Source organism: Heliangelus exortis, chromosome 2 (assembly GCF_036169615.1).
Source record: "Heliangelus exortis chromosome 2, bHelExo1.hap1, whole genome shotgun sequence".
In the NCBI taxonomy this organism is placed as follows: domain Eukaryota; kingdom Metazoa; phylum Chordata; class Aves; order Apodiformes; family Trochilidae; genus Heliangelus; species Heliangelus exortis.
Window position 1 is genome coordinate 81,715,204 of NC_092423.1, and position 18,752 is coordinate 81,733,955.

General features: G+C 38.6%; 1 protein-coding gene across 11 annotated transcripts in view; it reads left to right on the top strand.

Annotated features, from left to right (window-relative positions):
* Positions 1–18,752, top strand: part of IKZF1 (IKAROS family zinc finger 1) — a 66,752-nt gene that overhangs the window by 43,888 nt on the left and 4,112 nt on the right. For 3 of the 11 annotated variants that reach the window (XM_071736732.1, XM_071736728.1, XM_071736727.1), the window contains exons 4-8: positions 1,871–1,930; positions 4,103–4,363; positions 10,232–10,399; positions 11,992–12,117; positions 16,136–16,270. In XM_071736732.1, the coding sequence (XP_071592833.1) occupies positions 1,871–1,930; positions 4,103–4,363; positions 10,232–10,399; positions 11,992–12,117; positions 16,136–16,270 (750 nt within the window). The remainder of the gene's footprint in view (positions 1–1,870; positions 1,931–4,102; positions 4,364–10,231; positions 10,400–11,991; positions 12,118–16,135; positions 16,271–18,752) is intronic. The other 8 variants (XM_071736729.1, XM_071736731.1, XM_071736730.1 and 5 more) reach the window with 8 other exon arrangements.

An 18,752-nucleotide genomic window follows, 5' to 3' on the forward strand; every position in this document is an offset into this window, starting at 1 on the left:
ACCCTGCTTTTCAGTGATAAGTCATACCACCACCCTGTTCCCCTTGAACTTATACTTTATTTTATGTTATTATTTTTTTTCCCGAAGTCTTGCATAAAACACTATTAACAGTCTTTGTAACACAAATTTCAAAGCTCTTACAAAAATCCTGAGTGAAGCTACCGGTAAACATTAGAGAACACAAAATACCCTCTCTTTTCTCTGCTTTTGTGTAAAATTTCCACACTCTGGATAGGTAAAAAGGGAGAGTGACAGAGCTGTCACTTCAGTGACACTGGTGCATTCCACATTCTTGCAAAAAAAAAAACCCAGGGTTAGGTTTAAACTCCCCTGAGTTGTCCTGATGTGCACAAAGAGAGTAAAATACAGAGCCTTTTAAGATCATCTCCAACTAAACTGAATTTATTTCTTTATTTATTTTAAGTAATGAATAACTAATGCCTTAATGGTGTTAGAAGAGACAATGAGAAATTATTACCATGAATTATTGTAGAGCTACTCTTGATCAGTGAATGAAAAGTCTGATTCCCAGGTACTTGTCACACCATCAGTGCTCCAAAAGTGATTTTCCCCACTATAGCAAGGGAGGGATGGGACCCTCTCTCACAAAAGAAATAGAAAACACTGCTGATTTTTATTTTCAAACTACATCTCCAAAATAAAATATTTATATAATCTGCCTTTCTGTTTCTGAATGAAATTTAATAAAAATCCTTAGTATTTCTACTGTAGCAATTTCTACCTGCTGCTCTGTCTCCTACATCAGTGGGGCTCTTTTTTTTACTAGTTTTTAATTGGAAAACAGGTTTGCAAAAATGTTAAGCTTGAAGATGAGGAGGTTTCATTTGATAATTAGACCTATAAAATCCCTGTGATTTTATAGGTGGATGCCCTCACCATCCATCAGCTCAGACTGGCAAAGTGAGCTTTGCACCTGAACTGAGGCCCTCCCATGAGCTGGGCAGCTCAGCTTCATCTGTGTGGAGACTTTCACTGAGCAACACAGCTATGACAGTCCAGGGGCAAAGCAATGCACATCTCAAGTGAAGATTGACTGGATCAATATCCCTCTCATTGCTTGTGTCAAGTGATGAACTCCATCAGTGTGCCCCATGGCATGTTAATTTGCACATGGCTACCCATAATATGCAGGGTGTGATGTGTTTGTGTAGCTGCTTTTGTGTAGATACATTGTGAGGACAAGCCTCAGAACTACAAACATATGCCACTATACACTGTAATACAGAAATATATACAGAAATTTAAACTCCCTCATCTCCCACTGCATAATACCAGCAGACATGAGAGGAGAAGAAAAGAATGCTTGGAGTTTCACTACTTATAACTGCACTAACTAGAAACAAGGACATATAAAGAAGAGATCTCTGGCACACAATGATGGAAAAACAAAACAATTTCATGTTGGCAAAAAAAATAAATCTTGAGTGGGAGCTAGCACTGTAAGGGCCTGTGGTTTCCCTGAGGTCGGAGAAGGCTCTGTTAGATGTTACACTTCTATTGACTCTCTCAAAAAATGTAAGCAAAAATTCCTCTTGATTTCAGCAGGAGTTAACATGTGAGCAAGGAGAATACCCAGACAACGTTATGCATTTAGAAAACATGATAAAATTTGTTGGATACTTTATAAGAAAAGTGCATTTTTACAAATAGGAATTGTTCTGGGCAGGTCAAGATTGTCCTGCCAGCTGTCCTACTGATGGTCCTCCTTCATTCTAAACTGCTTGTGTTGCTTCTGTGATGATAGTTCTGTATTTCTTCTAGGTATTTCTCTTATAGCAATAATGGTATCTTTCATGTTTGCTGCTAGCAGTACCACAAACCAGCATCCTGTTTGCATTCTTTATTGCAGCTGCATACGGGGCAGAAGGCTTTAGGGACTTTCATGCAATAATTCCCAAATCTTTTTCCCGTAAGTATATTTACTAAAAAGCATTTCCATCTAATTCCTACTGTTAAGATTTTTGTTTGTGTCATTTTGCTTCTCAGTAATGTCTGTTTGTCTGCATATGTTACCAAAGGGCTTAAGTAGTCTGATCTTTTTGCTTCATTCCCATGTATTTTGTTTTAACTTAACATAAAGCCAACTCCTCCAAATACCTGGCAGGCAAGGCATCTGTAATAATTTTGTAGAAATATATTTACATTTGAATTATTATTCTCATAATTAGGAGAAAAAAATTGGTATGAGAATTATGGAACATGTGCCATGTGCTCCGGCCAATTAGTTCCATTTCTTCCATTCAGCACAGTGAAAAAAGCAGTGTGTGGTTGTAGTCTTCTGAATTTGCAGAACAGCTTAGATGATTTCTGTCTGTCCATTCATACCATCGTACCATTTGCAGTGATACCACCATACAATTTGTAAATCATTGCTTGGTCACTGATTTTTAAATTTTATTTCCATATCTCTAAGTTATTACCCTTTTTAGGGCATAGATTTCAAAGGAAGAGCTGCTATTTTTGATGTGCACTCATTCCATCTTGCATCTGATTGCTATTAAAAATGCACTATTTGAAAAATCATTAAAGTGTCTAGATTGGTAGATTATATAAAAGGTGTCCAGTCAAGCAGTGTTCAGGAATATGAACACCTTTACACTCAGTGTGTTTCCCAGTAGGATTTTGAGTCAGACAAGCTTGTCAGTCACATCCATGCAGTCCTCCTGGGACACCTAGGAGGTTGCAGGATGTAGAAGAGAAGGGTTTGTCAAACCTTTCCATTTCAAAGGAATGTCAAGGTCTTTCATTTCTCAGGCAATTATTGCTCACAGCCTAATTATATCATTGCTAGACCACTACTTATGAATAAGGCTACCATTACACTACTTTTCCACAGAAGGAGAAGACCTGGCCTTTAATAAGTGAAACAGACCCCTCATATGCTCAGCTTGCCACTAAAGTAAATGCTCTCCTTCTGGGGGTGAAGTGAAGTAAGAGATTTTTTACTGAAAATAAAATAAGATTTGGAGCAATGAAGTGGTCTTTTTCAGAAAAAAAAAAACTCTGAATTTTTCACCAAAGTTTGCAGATTAGGAAAGAGGGGAATAATTATAAAAAGAAGGAAATAATTGTAAAGCAGATGTATCCTATGCAAGATGTCATACAGTCCTGTGGAGAGAAGAGGAATGAATATTGGCATTAACTCATCTGAATCTTGGCCCTTCCCCATAGCATTTACATTTGCTGAATTTATTTCACACCAAATTTACCAACCTATGTCTAATCACATGTAGTAAGGCTATGCCAAATTTATACTGGAATTATTCTTGCAGCTTGAAGCGATTTCCACCTATGGAATTGTAACAGAAAAAATGTATTCCATAAAGGGTAAATAGTACTCCCACCACTTCTGTTGATTTGACTGATACTTAATAGTGGGTGTAGATTAATTTAAAAATGGGTGTAGAGATCCTCCCCTTTTGCTCAGTGATCCTAATCCTGGTGTCCTAAAAACACAGTTGTGACTCCTATAGTTACAGTAGTGTGACCCCTAATCCTAGCTCTTGTTCTTAAATTCTTCCTTCCATCCTTTCCCACTAATTTCTTTATCAGTGTTCATATTCTTTTCTTTCCCACTGTCTTTGCTTAACTCACAGAACTGCAAACCAAATATTTGGATTCAGTACAACCTTCAAGATGTTCCTGCCAAGTACAGAGTATTGCTTTTTCAATGTATTTCCATCCATTGTCTTTGATGAGTTACTTCCCATCACAATTGTTTTGGACAAATCCATGTGAAGTGGATTAATTTTAAGTTTCATTCCAGTAAATCCATGTTGTCAAAATGAGAATTACAAACGCAAAAATCTCAAAATGACCTAGAAACAGACTTGGAATGTTGCTTGGGAATGTCAGCTCCCTGAATGCCTGGTATTTGTCTTACTGGTATTCACTGTTCATTGCTCCATGTGTTACAAAGTCATCGCATTGCCCACAAAAATGTAGTTTGTGTTTGTAGCTTTTGTTATTTAGTTATCTTGTAGATGCTGCTTAGAAGTTATCTCCTTTGATGTGCTTGCTTCTTCGTCACCATATTGTTTCTGTAACAAAACTGAGTGGCATCCTGTATTGTTTTTTTCAGCTGGTAATATTAAAATAGAGACTCAGAGTGATGAAGAGAATGGGCGTGCCTGTGAAATGAATGGGGAAGAATGTGCAGAGGATTTACGAATGCTTGATGCCTCGAGAGAGAAAATGAATGGCTCACACAATGGCCCAGGCAGCAAGGCTATGTCAGGAGTTGGAGGCATTCGACTTCCTAATGGAAAGCTAAAATGTGATATCTGTGGGATAATTTGCATCGGCCCCAATGTGCTCATGGTTCACAAACGAAGCCACACTGGTAAGGCTTGCCATAGTTTTTTGCTTTAGTTGACAAGAACTGGCCACATATTAGGAAATAAGTCTTATTTTCTGCATGATGCACGTGTTCCCTCTTGCAAGATGATATAGCAGCAGTGGGCATTTGGAACTCGGTTATTTTGGACCAGCACAGGAACTGAGATTTCTTCTTGATGGCAGTCTATCTATTGGGCTAGAAATTGTTCAGCTTGTTACTTTGGAGCTATATGAAAAAGTAAAATTAAATAAGTAAGTCTTGTTTTATTTCTAAGAACTGATGAAGAAAAACCTGTTGGTGGCTAACTCCAAAATAAACCCAGTTCTAATGTTACAGACAATACAACAAATATCATTGTGGATCAGTGATTATGAAAGTGTTAAAGGAACTGTACTGGAGGTCTTATTAAAAAAAAAAAAATAAAGGGTCATTTTAAATCAAAAGTTGCTTGAGGTGAACACAAGTATTGTCACTGGTCAAACCTAGACTAAAGGGTTTGCACTGGAACACTAAAAGAGGCATGCAAAGATGTGTGTCATATACATGTCTTTTAATTATACAGTGTTGTGAATCTTCTTGCCTCAATTTTCTAATTCTAAATAATCTCACTACAAAAAAATAAGAGAAAGAAGCAAATGGAGGATATCTGAAAACCAGACTTCCAGTCTGAACTCCTGAGGCCAAAGGAGAACTAAACTGTACCATTGTGCTACATAAGTTACTTTTAAAATAAACAAATCAACAAAGTATTAGGAATTTTTTTGCCTCAGTACTCAGGGAATTTTAAAATATTTTTAACATAAAAACGACCTTCTGATGGTTGGATTCCAGTGAGTTAGTCATGGTAGTGAATATGAACATATTTTCTTCCTCCACATCCCCCCAGTCATGCTTAAAAATGATTTCCCCAAAATTACAGAATTAGTAAAATTAGCACAGTATTTTCAGAGTGTAATGGAGAAGTTCCATGGTAAGACACCAAGTGTCATCGATCTCCCTCAGTGCTAATGCCTTTGTTTGTAACTGTGGTTGTTCAAGTTCTGGAAGGGTGCAATATCATAATGTGGGTTACCCATGTTCAGAAGCAGTGCTAGCGTTGGTTAGAAATACTGCTACATTGCCTACTTCAAAATACTCTTCAATATGATAAATCCTTCTGTCAGGGAAGAGCAGATAGTTATCTTTATTGGAAAAATCACAACTAGTTCTCAGAAGAGAGGCTGCAGCCTACTTCCTAGATACAATAAAGTGCTTGTTGTTCAATTGTTGCATTTTCTTTAATTGAATGGTAATGTGATCCTTTAAAAATGGATAAATGGATGTATGGAAAATTACTTAGACATGAGGCCTTTCAAACAGACCCATGGGCTTGGGGAGGATTCTGTACTAGCTGAAATAAAATTTTGCAACTTAAAATGCATTTAGATGTAGGAGGGTATGTTCTTGTTTAAGGCAGATGCTGTTTTATTGAAACTTCCAAGAAGAAAGTTTGTTTTGGGTTCCTGATGGCCAGAGGTAGTGTTTGCACTGGGGCTGGGTGGCCTCTGTAGGGACACCTGATTTTAGGTACGTGGTGGGCAGAGCTGCTTTTTTTTCCAGCACCCTGGTTGGTACCCATCAGGCTGAATCTCTGAAGGGTGATCTGGGCTGCCAGTTCCCTGGCACAGCAATCCCAAGGCCACCTCACTGTTTTCCCTGGCACTACCAGCGCTGCCCAAACTCCAGTCCAAGAAGGAGGACTTGTGCCTGCCAAGGGTGCTCAGGGTGCTACAAGGCAAACACTGTTACTCCAAGACTTTTTTGCCCTTTTCAGAGCCCTCCCTTTGCCAACTGGACCCTCTTTTATTTAGGGAACGTAGTTAAAACCTGCAGTGGAAGCACCCCCAGGGCTGCATTTTGCTCAGCAGGATGCCCTTATTTACACTTAACAGAACTAGAGGGTATGAAGTTGAGTCTCTGAATGCTCCTGTGAAAAGAAAGCCTTTGCTTTCCTTCCCAATTCACCTTCAGCTCCTTTTCTGAGCAGCTTCTTCCCTTGAGCTCAGGCATATTTTTGGGGGGATGGCAAGGGAATAGAGGCTCAGAACCACTAGTTTAATTTAAAGGGACATTATGGGGAAACAGCAGTGACTGCTTTTCCTTTCAGCTGTGCTCTGAAAATTAAAGTAGAAATGGGATATACTATTACAGACATTTAACTGACTATGCCGAAGCCCATTTCAATACATGCCTGGTGAAGGAATAAGCCTTGCAAATGAATTACTTTGCTGCTAATTCATGTAAAACCTACACATGCAGTGAGGTTTCCTTAAATAAATATTTGATAAGTGAACAAAACTGTAGCACACTAAAGTGGCAAACTAAAATGACTGCCTGACCTGATAAAAGGCATAATTACTTTTAATGAATACACCTGCCAAATGCAGATATGCAGAGGAGCAGCACCTGATATTTCTGCCCTCTCCTGTCTGCAAGCAGCTGTACAGCACCAACTGCTTCCTAGCACCCTACCTGTTGCTCTTGTCTGCAGAGCAAATCTCTCAGATGCCCAACCCTCCACCCTGCCCTTCCCTAAGGCTTTCAGTATGCTGATTTTCTCCAGCTTACTGCTGCCTTGCTTGGTGTTTAGGAAAAAGGTGATGTAGAAAGGAGAGAGAAACCCCATCCTGCTCCCTGGTGCTGAGACCTCAGGGTATAGATTCAGGTTTCACTTGCTCAGTGTGCACATATATGCAATGCATGTGTGCATATTTACATATGTGCATTTATAATGCTTCCTTATGTGTACCCTCCTTTAACATGTCACCACTTAATTCACTTATGTCTTGTTAGTTGGGTCTGAATGTCTCACATTTATTTAGAAAACTAATGCCAGTTGAAGAGCGAGCACTTAAAATAAAATAAAATAAAATAAAATAAAATAAAATAAAATAAAATAAAATAAAATAAAATAAAATAAAATAAAATAAAATAAAATAAAATAAAATAAAATAAAATAGAAAGAGAGCTATGCACATCTCTGAGTCTTAGGTGATGTTGTTCTTATACTGTTTAAGAAATCGGAAAGATTTCAATTAAGATGATAAATACTCTTCATGGAATAAGTAGTACAGGGCCCTTGCTCCCACTAAGCCTTACATATCATGGCAATGGTGGTTAATTCATTTCAGAATCCCACTGTAGTTTTAGTTCCTGGACAAATATTCATCCATAACTGCACACCATGCAGTGGAGTCAGCCCAGCATAGATGTGTGCTGTGCAGAACTAGAGAGAAAATTATAATACACAGACTTCACTGTTTAAAGAATCACAGAATTGTCACAGTTGGAAAAGACCTCTAAGATCAGAGCATCCAACTGGCAACATCCCCCCTCCAATGAAATACATATAGCAATATCTGTATCACCCACTAGAGCATGTCCTGAAGTGAAAAAGATGCATGATGATGCATAAAGTGAAGAGATGCAGTAGGTATTTTTAGTTTCTATCCTGTCCCTTCCCTGTCTGGGGCTATAGTGCCATACCTTCCATCAGCAACTATCCCCATCCTGGCAGGGCTGGGAGTTTTGCTGGGTTCATAAGGCAGGTGTCCCCCACCCTGGTAGTTGCAGTCTGCATGATCAGAGGCTGGCCAAGCTACACATACTTTCAGGGTCTTCAGATGGTGGTGCCATTTCTCTTGTACAGCAATGTGACTGCAGCTTCCCTTACATTTGATCCCCCTGCAAATTTTGTAGAAATATTTGGTATGCAGCAGTCTCATTTGAAGTGCTCCAATCTGTCTGTCTTCTCCAACCAGTGCAAGATTCCACCCTGAAACTTCAAAAGCTGCAGGCTGGAGAAATATTTCACTCTTACTGTGCTTTACATTTCATTCCTGGAGTACTCTTGTGAGCTTCAGTTTCTCCTCTTATGCTTCTCTGAGTCAGAAATAACAGAAATGTATGCTAGTTGAGTAAGAATTAACCATTTCTTCTTTGTGTCCTCTGTGACAAACTGATTTCTTCGTTACTGTTTCAGTCCATTTATGAAAAGTACCTTCCACGCTGAGTAACTGCCCCAAAGATTAAGAGGTAAAGCAGACAGACTCTTACCCATTTTCTTTTTTCCCCAAACAACTGCTGTGCATGGCTTCTGAAGTACATGGCAAAATCCTGTAAGGCTAATCCTGGCGTTTTTGAGTGGCACCCCAAATGAACCACTTACAGATATAGTACAGATGATATAGATGCTACATAGATCTATAGATGACATAGAGCTATCTGATGGATGAAGAAAGGGGCTCCACAGGGGCTTTGCTAAACCTGCTTGAATCTGTTGGACCAATGGAAATATCTTGCCATAAAGGAGATAACTTTTCTGTTTGCTGAATGCTAGAGCTGCCAGCCCTTATGGTAGAGTTTGCAGATTTTGGGGTTGGAACAGCACTACTGTCTAACTGGTTTGCAGCTGTTCCACTGCATTACCCAAAAGTAAAAAGTGATCATGCTGCACATATATACACAGTATGGACACACAAGCATGTCCTAAATGTGTGAAATAGTACATGATACTTAAGTGAGAGAGAATAAAATAAATTGCTTAACTCGTGTTTGCTTTTTTTTTAAAATATTTTAGCTTCAGCACTGAAATTTTAAATTCAGTGTTATTGTTATATAAAGAAAATCAAAACTAAGAACAGGTCACCTCTGGGCTGTTTCTAATATAATCAGTGCATTACTGCTACTACAGCAGACTATATTTATGCCTAAAGAGAAACAGAATTCAGCAAATTAGTTTCAAAGGAATGTTTGACTTAGGCAGAGGCTGTGGAGAAATGGGCAGGCAGGAGCAGTGCCTGCTGATGGAGTGCTCTTATGTTTAATTTTTCCTTTACTCCTGTCTGGTAAAACTGGAAACATTTTATTTCCCGCTGCCTTAAGAAAAGACCACATCTATCTTAACTTTTAAAAAAATAGCTAAGAGAATAAATGAGCATATTGATTTTAAACAGTTCTAATAAGCAAAAAACAGCCATATTAATTTTTGCAAAGCCTGGTTGATTTGCTTCCTTGATAGCAGGCAGCAGTTTAGACACACCAAGGTTGTGTTTCTTCAAGTTTTTCCCTGTGTCTGTCCAAAGTGCAGACCTGGAGAGCTCATTTGTGCAGCTCCTCTGTTCATACCCAGAGAAGGGTTGGGACTTCAGCATGGAAGTGCAGGGCTTCTTTTGCACTGTCTTAACTTCTGTGATTTTAGCCTCTCTTTTTCTCTCTGTCTCTGTCTCTTTCCTGATTTGGCTGCTTAGGGACAGACAGGTAATGGAGAAGAAATTGAAAGGGAAAATACAGGGAAAATGTAAATGAAAAGAAGTTATTATAACTGTTATAATGAAGTGCCTTTCATTTAAATATAAGAATGTAACGCTGAAATGAACTTGTGATCCTGAAATGCATTTTTAATGAGTTTCCTTTTTATTTTGCTGCTTCAGTGGCATATTTTAAAGACCCTTTGAAAAAAGCCACATTAAAAACCCCACCAAATGCCACAACATGCAAAATTGGATATTGGTTTATTCCAAAACTGCTGATCAGGAAGAGTGGCTCTTCAACACAAAATGTTGCAGTCACTTTATTTAAATGAGTTTGAATTTGCATTGTGATGTGCCATTCTGATTTAGAAAAAAAAAATTAGATTTTCAGATCAAATTGACCCAGCCAGTGAAGCATTAAGAAACTGGCAGGTTTAGTCTGAAAGCCTCATGTTATATCAAACCTGCAGCCGGTGGAAGTCACAGAGCAGCAGTGAGAAAACAACTTTCTCACTGAAATCTTTCTCTTGTTACCGCGTGAGATTTTTTGTTCTCACATCCTTTCCCCTTCTCCCCGCAGGAGAACGCCCTTTCCAGTGCAATCAGTGTGGAGCCTCCTTCACACAGAAGGGCAACCTTCTGCGCCACATCAAGCTGCACTCGGGTGAAAAGCCCTTCAAGTGTCACCTCTGTAACTATGCCTGCCGGCGCAGGGATGCCCTCACTGGGCACCTGAGGACCCACTCAGGTAAGTGAAGGTGTGGGACTGTCCTCGTCACTACACCCATCGAGGAGATGGGGGTGTCCGTGGCCACCGAGCCAAGCAGATCTTCTCACCCCGGGGGGGCGAGGAGTCCCTTGTTGGGATTATCCAAGATGTGAGCTGGATGTGGTGTTTTACTAGCAAAGAAACGACTAAACACATCTCCCAGTCACAATCCTTCACCAAAAGGACTGTTTTTCTCCCATGCTTCCTGGATGACTAGAATTTTCTCTATTAGGATTTCATTTTACAATCCTCATGTGAGTAACCCATTTTATGGAGCTATGAGCATGAATTAAAGCTGAGGAATATTTTAGTGTTTGCACGGCGTTTATCCACATATAGAGATAATATGAGGTCTAAACACAGTAGGTTTTAAGTCACAAAGTCTCAAAATCCTCCTGTCTGGTAGTCATTCTTGGTCAAGGACTGAATATCACCTGCAACATTTAGCAGAAGCTATTTGTTACTCCTTTTTTTTAACAAGTGCTTTCAAAGAGAAAGGGTGGAGAAGAGGGAGGGGTGGGACAGAAGAAGATAACAATCTTAAAAAAAAAGAGGACTCTGTTAGATTTTTTTCAGTGTCTGATCTCTACAGTAATATGGAGATCTGAATAAATACTTTTGAAAAGCTTCACTTTTCCATTACCACGAAACTTTGATTTACAGAAGCCATAGTCACACACCTTCTGTGAAGCAAAACTAATTTAGCTCCTTTAAAGTGCCTTTAAAAACAGAATGTTGCCTCATCTAGTTTCTCAAGATAAACCAGAAATGCAAATTGTTATTTGGATAGGAGACTTCCAAAACCCACTGCTGGTATTAACACTGATAACTACTTGCAGATGTTGGCTTTGGGACCAAGGTCTGAGTATCAGAAAGGGAGCTCACAAAATGACCACAAAACTAAGGAACTGCTTACACATAAAATTGTGAAATCACATATAAAGCAACAGTCTTGCCATGCTAATACAAAATTCAGGCCCAGAAGTCCATGAAACTGCATTATTACTATGAAATCCCTGGAACTACCTACATCTGGATTGGTGTAATACAGAAAAAACTTTTGTTGTGCTGTTTCTCTTGAATTCTCAGAAGCAGAAAACGTGAAATCTGACATTGTCTTAGAAGAGTGGAGCTGTTTCTGGTTACATCAGAACCAGACTTGGGCAGGTGTCCCTACCTACACCACCAGTTCCCTTGTTGTCAGCTTCCCGAGGGAGATGGGCACTAAAGGGACGTTTGAAGGTGTCTCAGTTTCTAGCCTGTGTAGATGCCGTTTTTGAAGATTTAATGTCACAGTCCCTATGTGATGAGAATCATGAAATCATTTTGCAGAACCCACAGAACTGGCCTATTGATGCAAGGATACAGAATTAGTTTTCCATTAGTTTTTCTTTTTATTGTTTTTTTCGTTGCTTGTTTGGGTTTTGTTCTTTAATTGAAAAAATCTTTCTCCAGTTCACCACAGCATAAGTTTATTTTTGGAGTGGGTTTTTTTTCCTGTTATTCATACCATTATTAATATGCTGTTGAATACCTCATCTGAATCTCTCAACTAACTGTGTTCTCTCCAGTTGGCAAACCCCATAAGTGTGGATACTGTGGTCGCAGCTATAAGCAGCGCAGCTCTTTGGAAGAACATAAAGAACGCTGCCATAACTACCTGCAAACCATGAATATCTCAAGCAGCCTTTATTCAGGTAACAAACGTGTCCATTTGGGGATTAATGCTGTCCTGTCATGTAGGCAGAAAAAGAAGTGCAAAAGGAACAGTAGTACCATTTATGGCAGCTTTTGCATTGTGGAGGCGCGCATGCACGCACATACGTATGATACTGCATATGGATTTATTTTAGATTTGATAAATATTTAGCCAAGCTAAAAAACCAGTCAGGGGCAAACCACTTGCAAAACCTGGAAAATTATAGATGACCATATCAAAACAGTATGACTACATCATCTCATCATCTTTCCCTTTTCCTTGGAGTCAAGTATCTCAGTACTCTTGTGGATGTATTCTTGATAATGACTTAGTATCAGTGCTCCGGTAGGGTTGCAGAATATTCTGCTTTGCACATCCTCTGCCTTTCCCAGGCCCAGCTTAAGGGGCTTACTTGAGCACTGGGGCCAACTCATCTAGCAAGGATGAGCCATCTGTCTTTGATCCTGCTCTTCCAAACAAGAGGACATGGACCCAAACAAGAGGCACTTAATTTAGCCATCTTGACAGAGACAGTCCAGAAAAGCTAGTAATTTGTGGACACCCTTCTTCCCAAGCTCCCTTTTCAAATTAAACAGGAAGGAGGCAAGGAGCTGTTGTGCTATTCTGAGAGGCTGGTCTTGTGATGAAGATAAAGTCCATTTCCTAGAGAATATAAAATCTAAACCTATGCCCAGATACAGAGCAAGCAGATATTGGGGTTTGGCCTTTTTTTTAAACAAAGATCCTAAAGATCCATATGGGATTGTTCACAGTAAACAACCACACAAATCCCTTTGCATGTCCAGTTTTAGACAGAGAATATAAGAACTGCTTCTGCGTGGAGTTTAAGCCCATCCAGTAAATTAAATTGCTTGAGTACCTTTTTGGTCCTGTCAGTGCATTTGGTTTCTCAAATGACAGAAAAGGAAGGTTTGACCTCTTTGCAATGATTCCTCCTTTACTGTTTTATATCTGGACAGAACCTGAAGATGTTTTTACATGCTAACAAATAACATAAAGCATATGCACATAATGATAGAAGTGAATACAGGTGAGATGCTTCTGGCAGAGAGCACGTTGGAGCAGTGCCCCTCCCAATTATAATGAGAGGCTGGAAAATGTACAGATAGAAAAGCTCAATATAATATACAGTAGGCTGCAATATATATTCCTCGAAGAGGTGATAGGATTCAGAAGCAAATATTCTGTCTTGGGATTTATGTGTCTGCCATATGAATTTGAATTCCTGCATGCAGAACATGAAAATCTGTGTGTGGGTAACTGAACTACTACTGAAGTCTTGTTAAGTAAAAATATCCAAATGAAACTTCTGTCAGGAATAATAAACTCCAGTAAGAGAGAACACAATTTTAGAAATAGACCTTTGTTTATAGCAAATCATGACAGAAGAGTTGATGCTAACTTAGGATTCTACTTCACTACAAATATACAATTTTGCCCTATTTACATTATTTCCCTTATAAATCCTAAGACTGAAATGTACAATTTAACAGTTGACAATGAGTAGATGCCCTTCTGGGATTTTTAGTGCTTTCTACATTATATCTAGAAAAGCAAGTAGATATACTAACACTGTTCTTATAATATTTCAAAGTGTGATATGGGGTTATTAGAGCCATCATTCAGGCCTCATTTGTCCCCTCCCTCCTCTCCTTTTTTTGTCCTGACTCAAAAATGTTGGTATAAAAATCTGAGAAAACTTCTGATTTGACATTCTGCTACAGCAGAATTGCTTTTGACATCATTTGGAAAATATATTGCACGGTATACATAAAAAGCAAATGTCATTTGAAAGGACTTTAAAGCTTCTGAATCTCACAAATATAATTTAGAAAGTACTTCAGTAAGAGAAAGATCCAGCAAAAAGGAGTAAGGAAAGGAACAAGAGATTGAGCTTACATTTTAACTTTTTTTGTGCTTTATTTAAGAGGAGGTTAAGCATGAAATTAAGGACCTGCTGAATTTAATGAATTTTAAATTTTATTTCATAAGACTAGAATCTCACTGTCCATGTGAAGTTCCTCTCTTAATGATATTATTGGGAGTTTTGCATTTGAGTTGGGTAGAAGTGTGTTGAAGTCTTACCGGGCCTATATAAAATAACAGAATAAATAGTTTTAAAAAAGGTCAATTACAATTCTTCAGTTACTTGTGAATTTTCCTTTGGGAAGTGAAATTTTGTGATTTTTTTTATTTTTTTAGTTCACAGACACCAAATTACAGAAAAAAAATTATTGAGTAAATTTCACTGGTGTCCAGTTGCAAAGACTTAAAATTAGTACTTAATTAGATTAACATTTTTTAATGGCATTTTAAAATGCTTGAAAGTTGAATACCTGCCTTAGCTTCTCTTCAGTTTATTAGAAATTAAATCTGTCTATATCCTAAATAGGTATTTTGTGATAATTTCTACTTTTAGCTAAAAATTCAGTCTTTTGCTTTCCTTATAAATGGGCTGCTTTGAAGCATTCCCTGGAAGTCTCATCTTGAGGTGGAATCTGGCACACCATGCTGGCATACCTTTGTTCAGTGATGACTGGGTACCATCAATGTCCTTCACTTTTCTGCACCTTTATGCCCACATTCTTCTCTTACCTTACGTGGGTCACAATCCTGAGCATCTTACGTGGCTGTGGCATAATTCCAGGAGGCTCACTGCCAGTGTCACTGTCACTTCAGTACGTGCTGCTCTATCAAGGACTCAAGAACCAGTTGTGTGCTCCTCAGTTGGATATTGCCAAGTGGTGCTCTCCGGGACATTTCACTTGTTCCTTCAAGTTATCCACCAGACCATGATTTCACATATTTCAGGAACAATGAAACTTCCACCATCATCCTTTTATGACAGGGGTACATTGCCAAAAAAACGTGGCAGAGAACATACTTACAGTGTGTTCTCAACTACTGAGAAACACCCAGGTGCCAGACACTGCAAACGAATAAATCCAATGATAAATTCTCAGCAGGAACAATGCCAATGTGCAGGCAAAATGCAGCAGAACGGTGAATCAAAATCTGAAAACCATCCTTAATAACAGCTCACAACTTCAAGAAAATATCCATTTCCTAACAGCAGGTCAAAGTAAAATTAATCCTTTTCTCTCCTGTCTCTGACTTTCCTGGTCAAAAAAAGAAAGAAAAAAAAAACCCAAACAGTTGTGCTGTTACCTCACTGCATATCATCTTTCCTTTAGACTCTGAGAGTCAGAAAAATCTTTCCATACACTTTTCATAGTCATTGTTTTGACTATCCATTTTCATACCCCCCTTCTGTTCCTGCAGGAAAATACTGTAGCAAAATTTAAGGAAGGAGAAATAGTCTCCCTTTCTTAGAGCCACACACCTAAGCTCCTTTTTAATTCTACAGTGTCTCAGCAACAGCAGGAGGTTGGAAAACTGGTTTGAGTATTACAAATCAGTGGTTCCACTATAGATGTGACTTTATCAACTTAAATTGTCATTTAGAGTCTGAAATGGCACTGAGGGAAGTACAGAAATATTTACCAGGGAAACAAAAAAAGGGGTGGGGAGAAGGGTTGGTGTAGTTTGCGAATACATCTTGCACTGCTGGACTTGAGAAGTTTGTCCTTGTTTCCTGCTAATGAAGGTGGTTCCCCTGGGAGAGGTGCAGAGGAAGAGTGTGGGGTGGCAGCAGGAGGGCGAGAAGATGAAGTGCTTTGTGTCCAGTATTATGTTAGGACCTCAGTTATTTACAGAGGCTGTAGAGCAAGGGTGGAGTGATTACGTTATGTACAGGCAGATGCCTTGCAGTTTCAGTCTCATTTTTGTGTCCTAAACGAGGGAAACATGACCACAGATTAATCAGCATGAGGGCCTTACCAAGAGTCAGCAGCGTCCTGTGCCTCCAGCGGTGAGCTCCTCCTTCCAGCTGGTTGGGAGCTGAAAGAAATCACCTGAGAAACAATACCTGAAGACAACGGTTCCATTAGAATGGAACAAGCATGCCTAACCCTTCTGATGTCATTTGATTTCAGTCATAAAAGAGGAAACTAACCAGAGTGAAATGGCTGAAGACCTGTGCAAGATAGGGTCAGAAAGATCCCTCGTGCTGGATAGACTAGCAAGTAACGTCGCCAAACGTAAGAGCTCTATGCCTCAGAAATTTGTTGGTAAGAGTTAAACGTTTGCTGTCTCCTAAAAAAAATAAAACAAAACCAAAGGCAAATATCACAGGATTTGTACTTTTGCTTTATGATTTTACTTGGTTTATTAAATTAGCAATAAGTATCTTTACAGAAACAGAAACAGCAATGTTTTGAGAAAAAACAGCCACACTTCTCCAGCATACATTTCTGCATGTTTAATTTTCCACATCTGGAGATCAATTTTAAGTCCTTTTCCTGACTTTTTTTTTTAATGCTCATGAACCAGATCATTACAAGATCTGGACAGGCTCTTGAAGTTGCCTTAAGAACCTGAACATAGGAGCAGAAATCTCCTATTGGGAAAGCATTTGACAACACTTCAGGGTGATTTTGTTAACTTCTTGGATGACATCCAGGTCTAGGAATACTGGCATTTGTGAACATTTGAGCATAAGCTGGATAATATTCTTCATAAAATCTGTATACTTCTACAGCCCAAAATGACCATGGAAATAAATAAATCTAGGCCTGAGAAAAATCCTTAAATGAAAAGATCTTTGAGGACATTCTATAAATGATGGAAAAGCTTCATGCCCATTTGCATGTAGTAGTTTTTTGTTTTAATGAAAACTGGAGGCTATACCCAAAAAAGGGAGGCCATACCTATGTTGCTTTGTTTGGTGAGCCTGTACAAAGTAGGTTATATCAGTTTTTCAGTAGTGAGACCCACAGACAATATTTTGTCAGCTATATAGTTAGGCCTAAATTAATAAAAAGATTAGAGGACAGAATATACTTACAACTAGTTAGGTTCTTCTATAATTCTCTGAATATTCATTTATAGTATTCTGTAAGACACATCCAAAGAAAACAGAATTCTTTGGGGGAAAAAAAAACCAACAAAAAAAAACAGGTTAGGAAGGTCTTCAGTCAAAAGTCAAGACAAAAAATGACCAGTTCATGAGACAGAATTTTCAAATATACCTTCTTCAGTGGGGACACAAGGGTGAAAGTATTTCTGAGACAATAAAAGGGGAATCCCAGCTACATCAGGAAGTGATGTAACAAAAGATTCGGAATGAAAGTTCAATATTGTCTTCAAGTCCAACAATTCAAGGAGGTAATCAAGGATAAGAAATACATGCTTATCAAAGGACAAAAGTTTTAGTAGAGATAGTTACCAAAAATATATCAATTATGTGAGGCAAACTTTATTTACTTAGTAACTCCAGTAACTGATTGCATTAGGCAAAATGCTAATTCAATGAAAGCTCTGGGAAAACCAGATGTGTTAAAATTTAAAAGGTACTAGCAAGTAGCCTAAATGCAATGTATCCAGGGGTGTGGACTAGCTTTTTCTTCTCTTTTTCTTCTCTTCACCCTGAGAAATCATAAAGACAGCCACTTTAACTTTGAGTTTTAGAAGGGCAAAGTTTTCTGTTAGTTATTTATTCAGGGTCCAGCATAGGAAGACAACCTACTGACAGCAAATATTTATGGAAATCTGCTAACCTTCAAAAGGATGAACTTTTCTGACAAGAAAATGCCCCAGAATCCTTTCCCTTCCAATCCTCACCTGCTGCTTCATGTAATAGGCTCATTCCTGATTAACACAAGGGTGGGTTGGCTGGTCAGGAGAGCTTTTGGGTAATAAAACATGTTTATTGCTGTAAATCACCGTGTCATCCCAATCCTCGTGTTGAATTCCAGGGAGAAGGAGGAAATGGCATTCTTTGCATAAGGGAAAGACTGTCTGCTGCTTCACTACTTTTTCTCAATTCATTGCCTTTCAAAAGTGAGATTTTTTCAATAAATTAAGCTAGGTATCTGTAAAATTATCTCTGCATTCCAAACTGGAATGTCTCTCAGACACCAGAGCAGAACTGGGCCATCCAAACTAGAGAGTGAGAACTTTAGGCAAGGTTGACACACATTTACCATGTTAAAACAACAGGCAGCAAAGTGAGGGGTTAAAAACAGCAAAGAAAAGGGAAAAGTACCCACATATACAGAGTGCATTTTTACTATCTAGGTACCTGCTGCAGAAGCCTGAGCAGCTCAAAGCTTGAAGCGCATCACACCATTAGCAGTTTAATTTACTTATGCTCTAATAACCACAGAAATGAGCTATTATTTTTAATGAGTGCAAGTATTACCTGCATTGCCCAGATATAGAAATGATACCTGCTACCTCAAGTTTGTGTCTGTTTCAGGCAGTCTGCTTGGAAACAATTTTTTTCTTATGAGCACTGGTCTTCTCTGTCCAGCTTCTGACTAGTTATGCTACATGAAGCAAATACTACCCAAGAAACAGCTATTAAAATCATGCCCTCTGGATGCCCAAAATTTTGTGTATAATGACAGCCAGTCCCACTTCTTTGTGGTATACACTACCCATGGAATACAAACAATTTTGACCTCATTTTTTTCCCACTTGAGTGAAGCATATACATACATATTAGGAGAGTTTTTTGATACCTAAGTTTTTCACAATGTCTATTTTGAA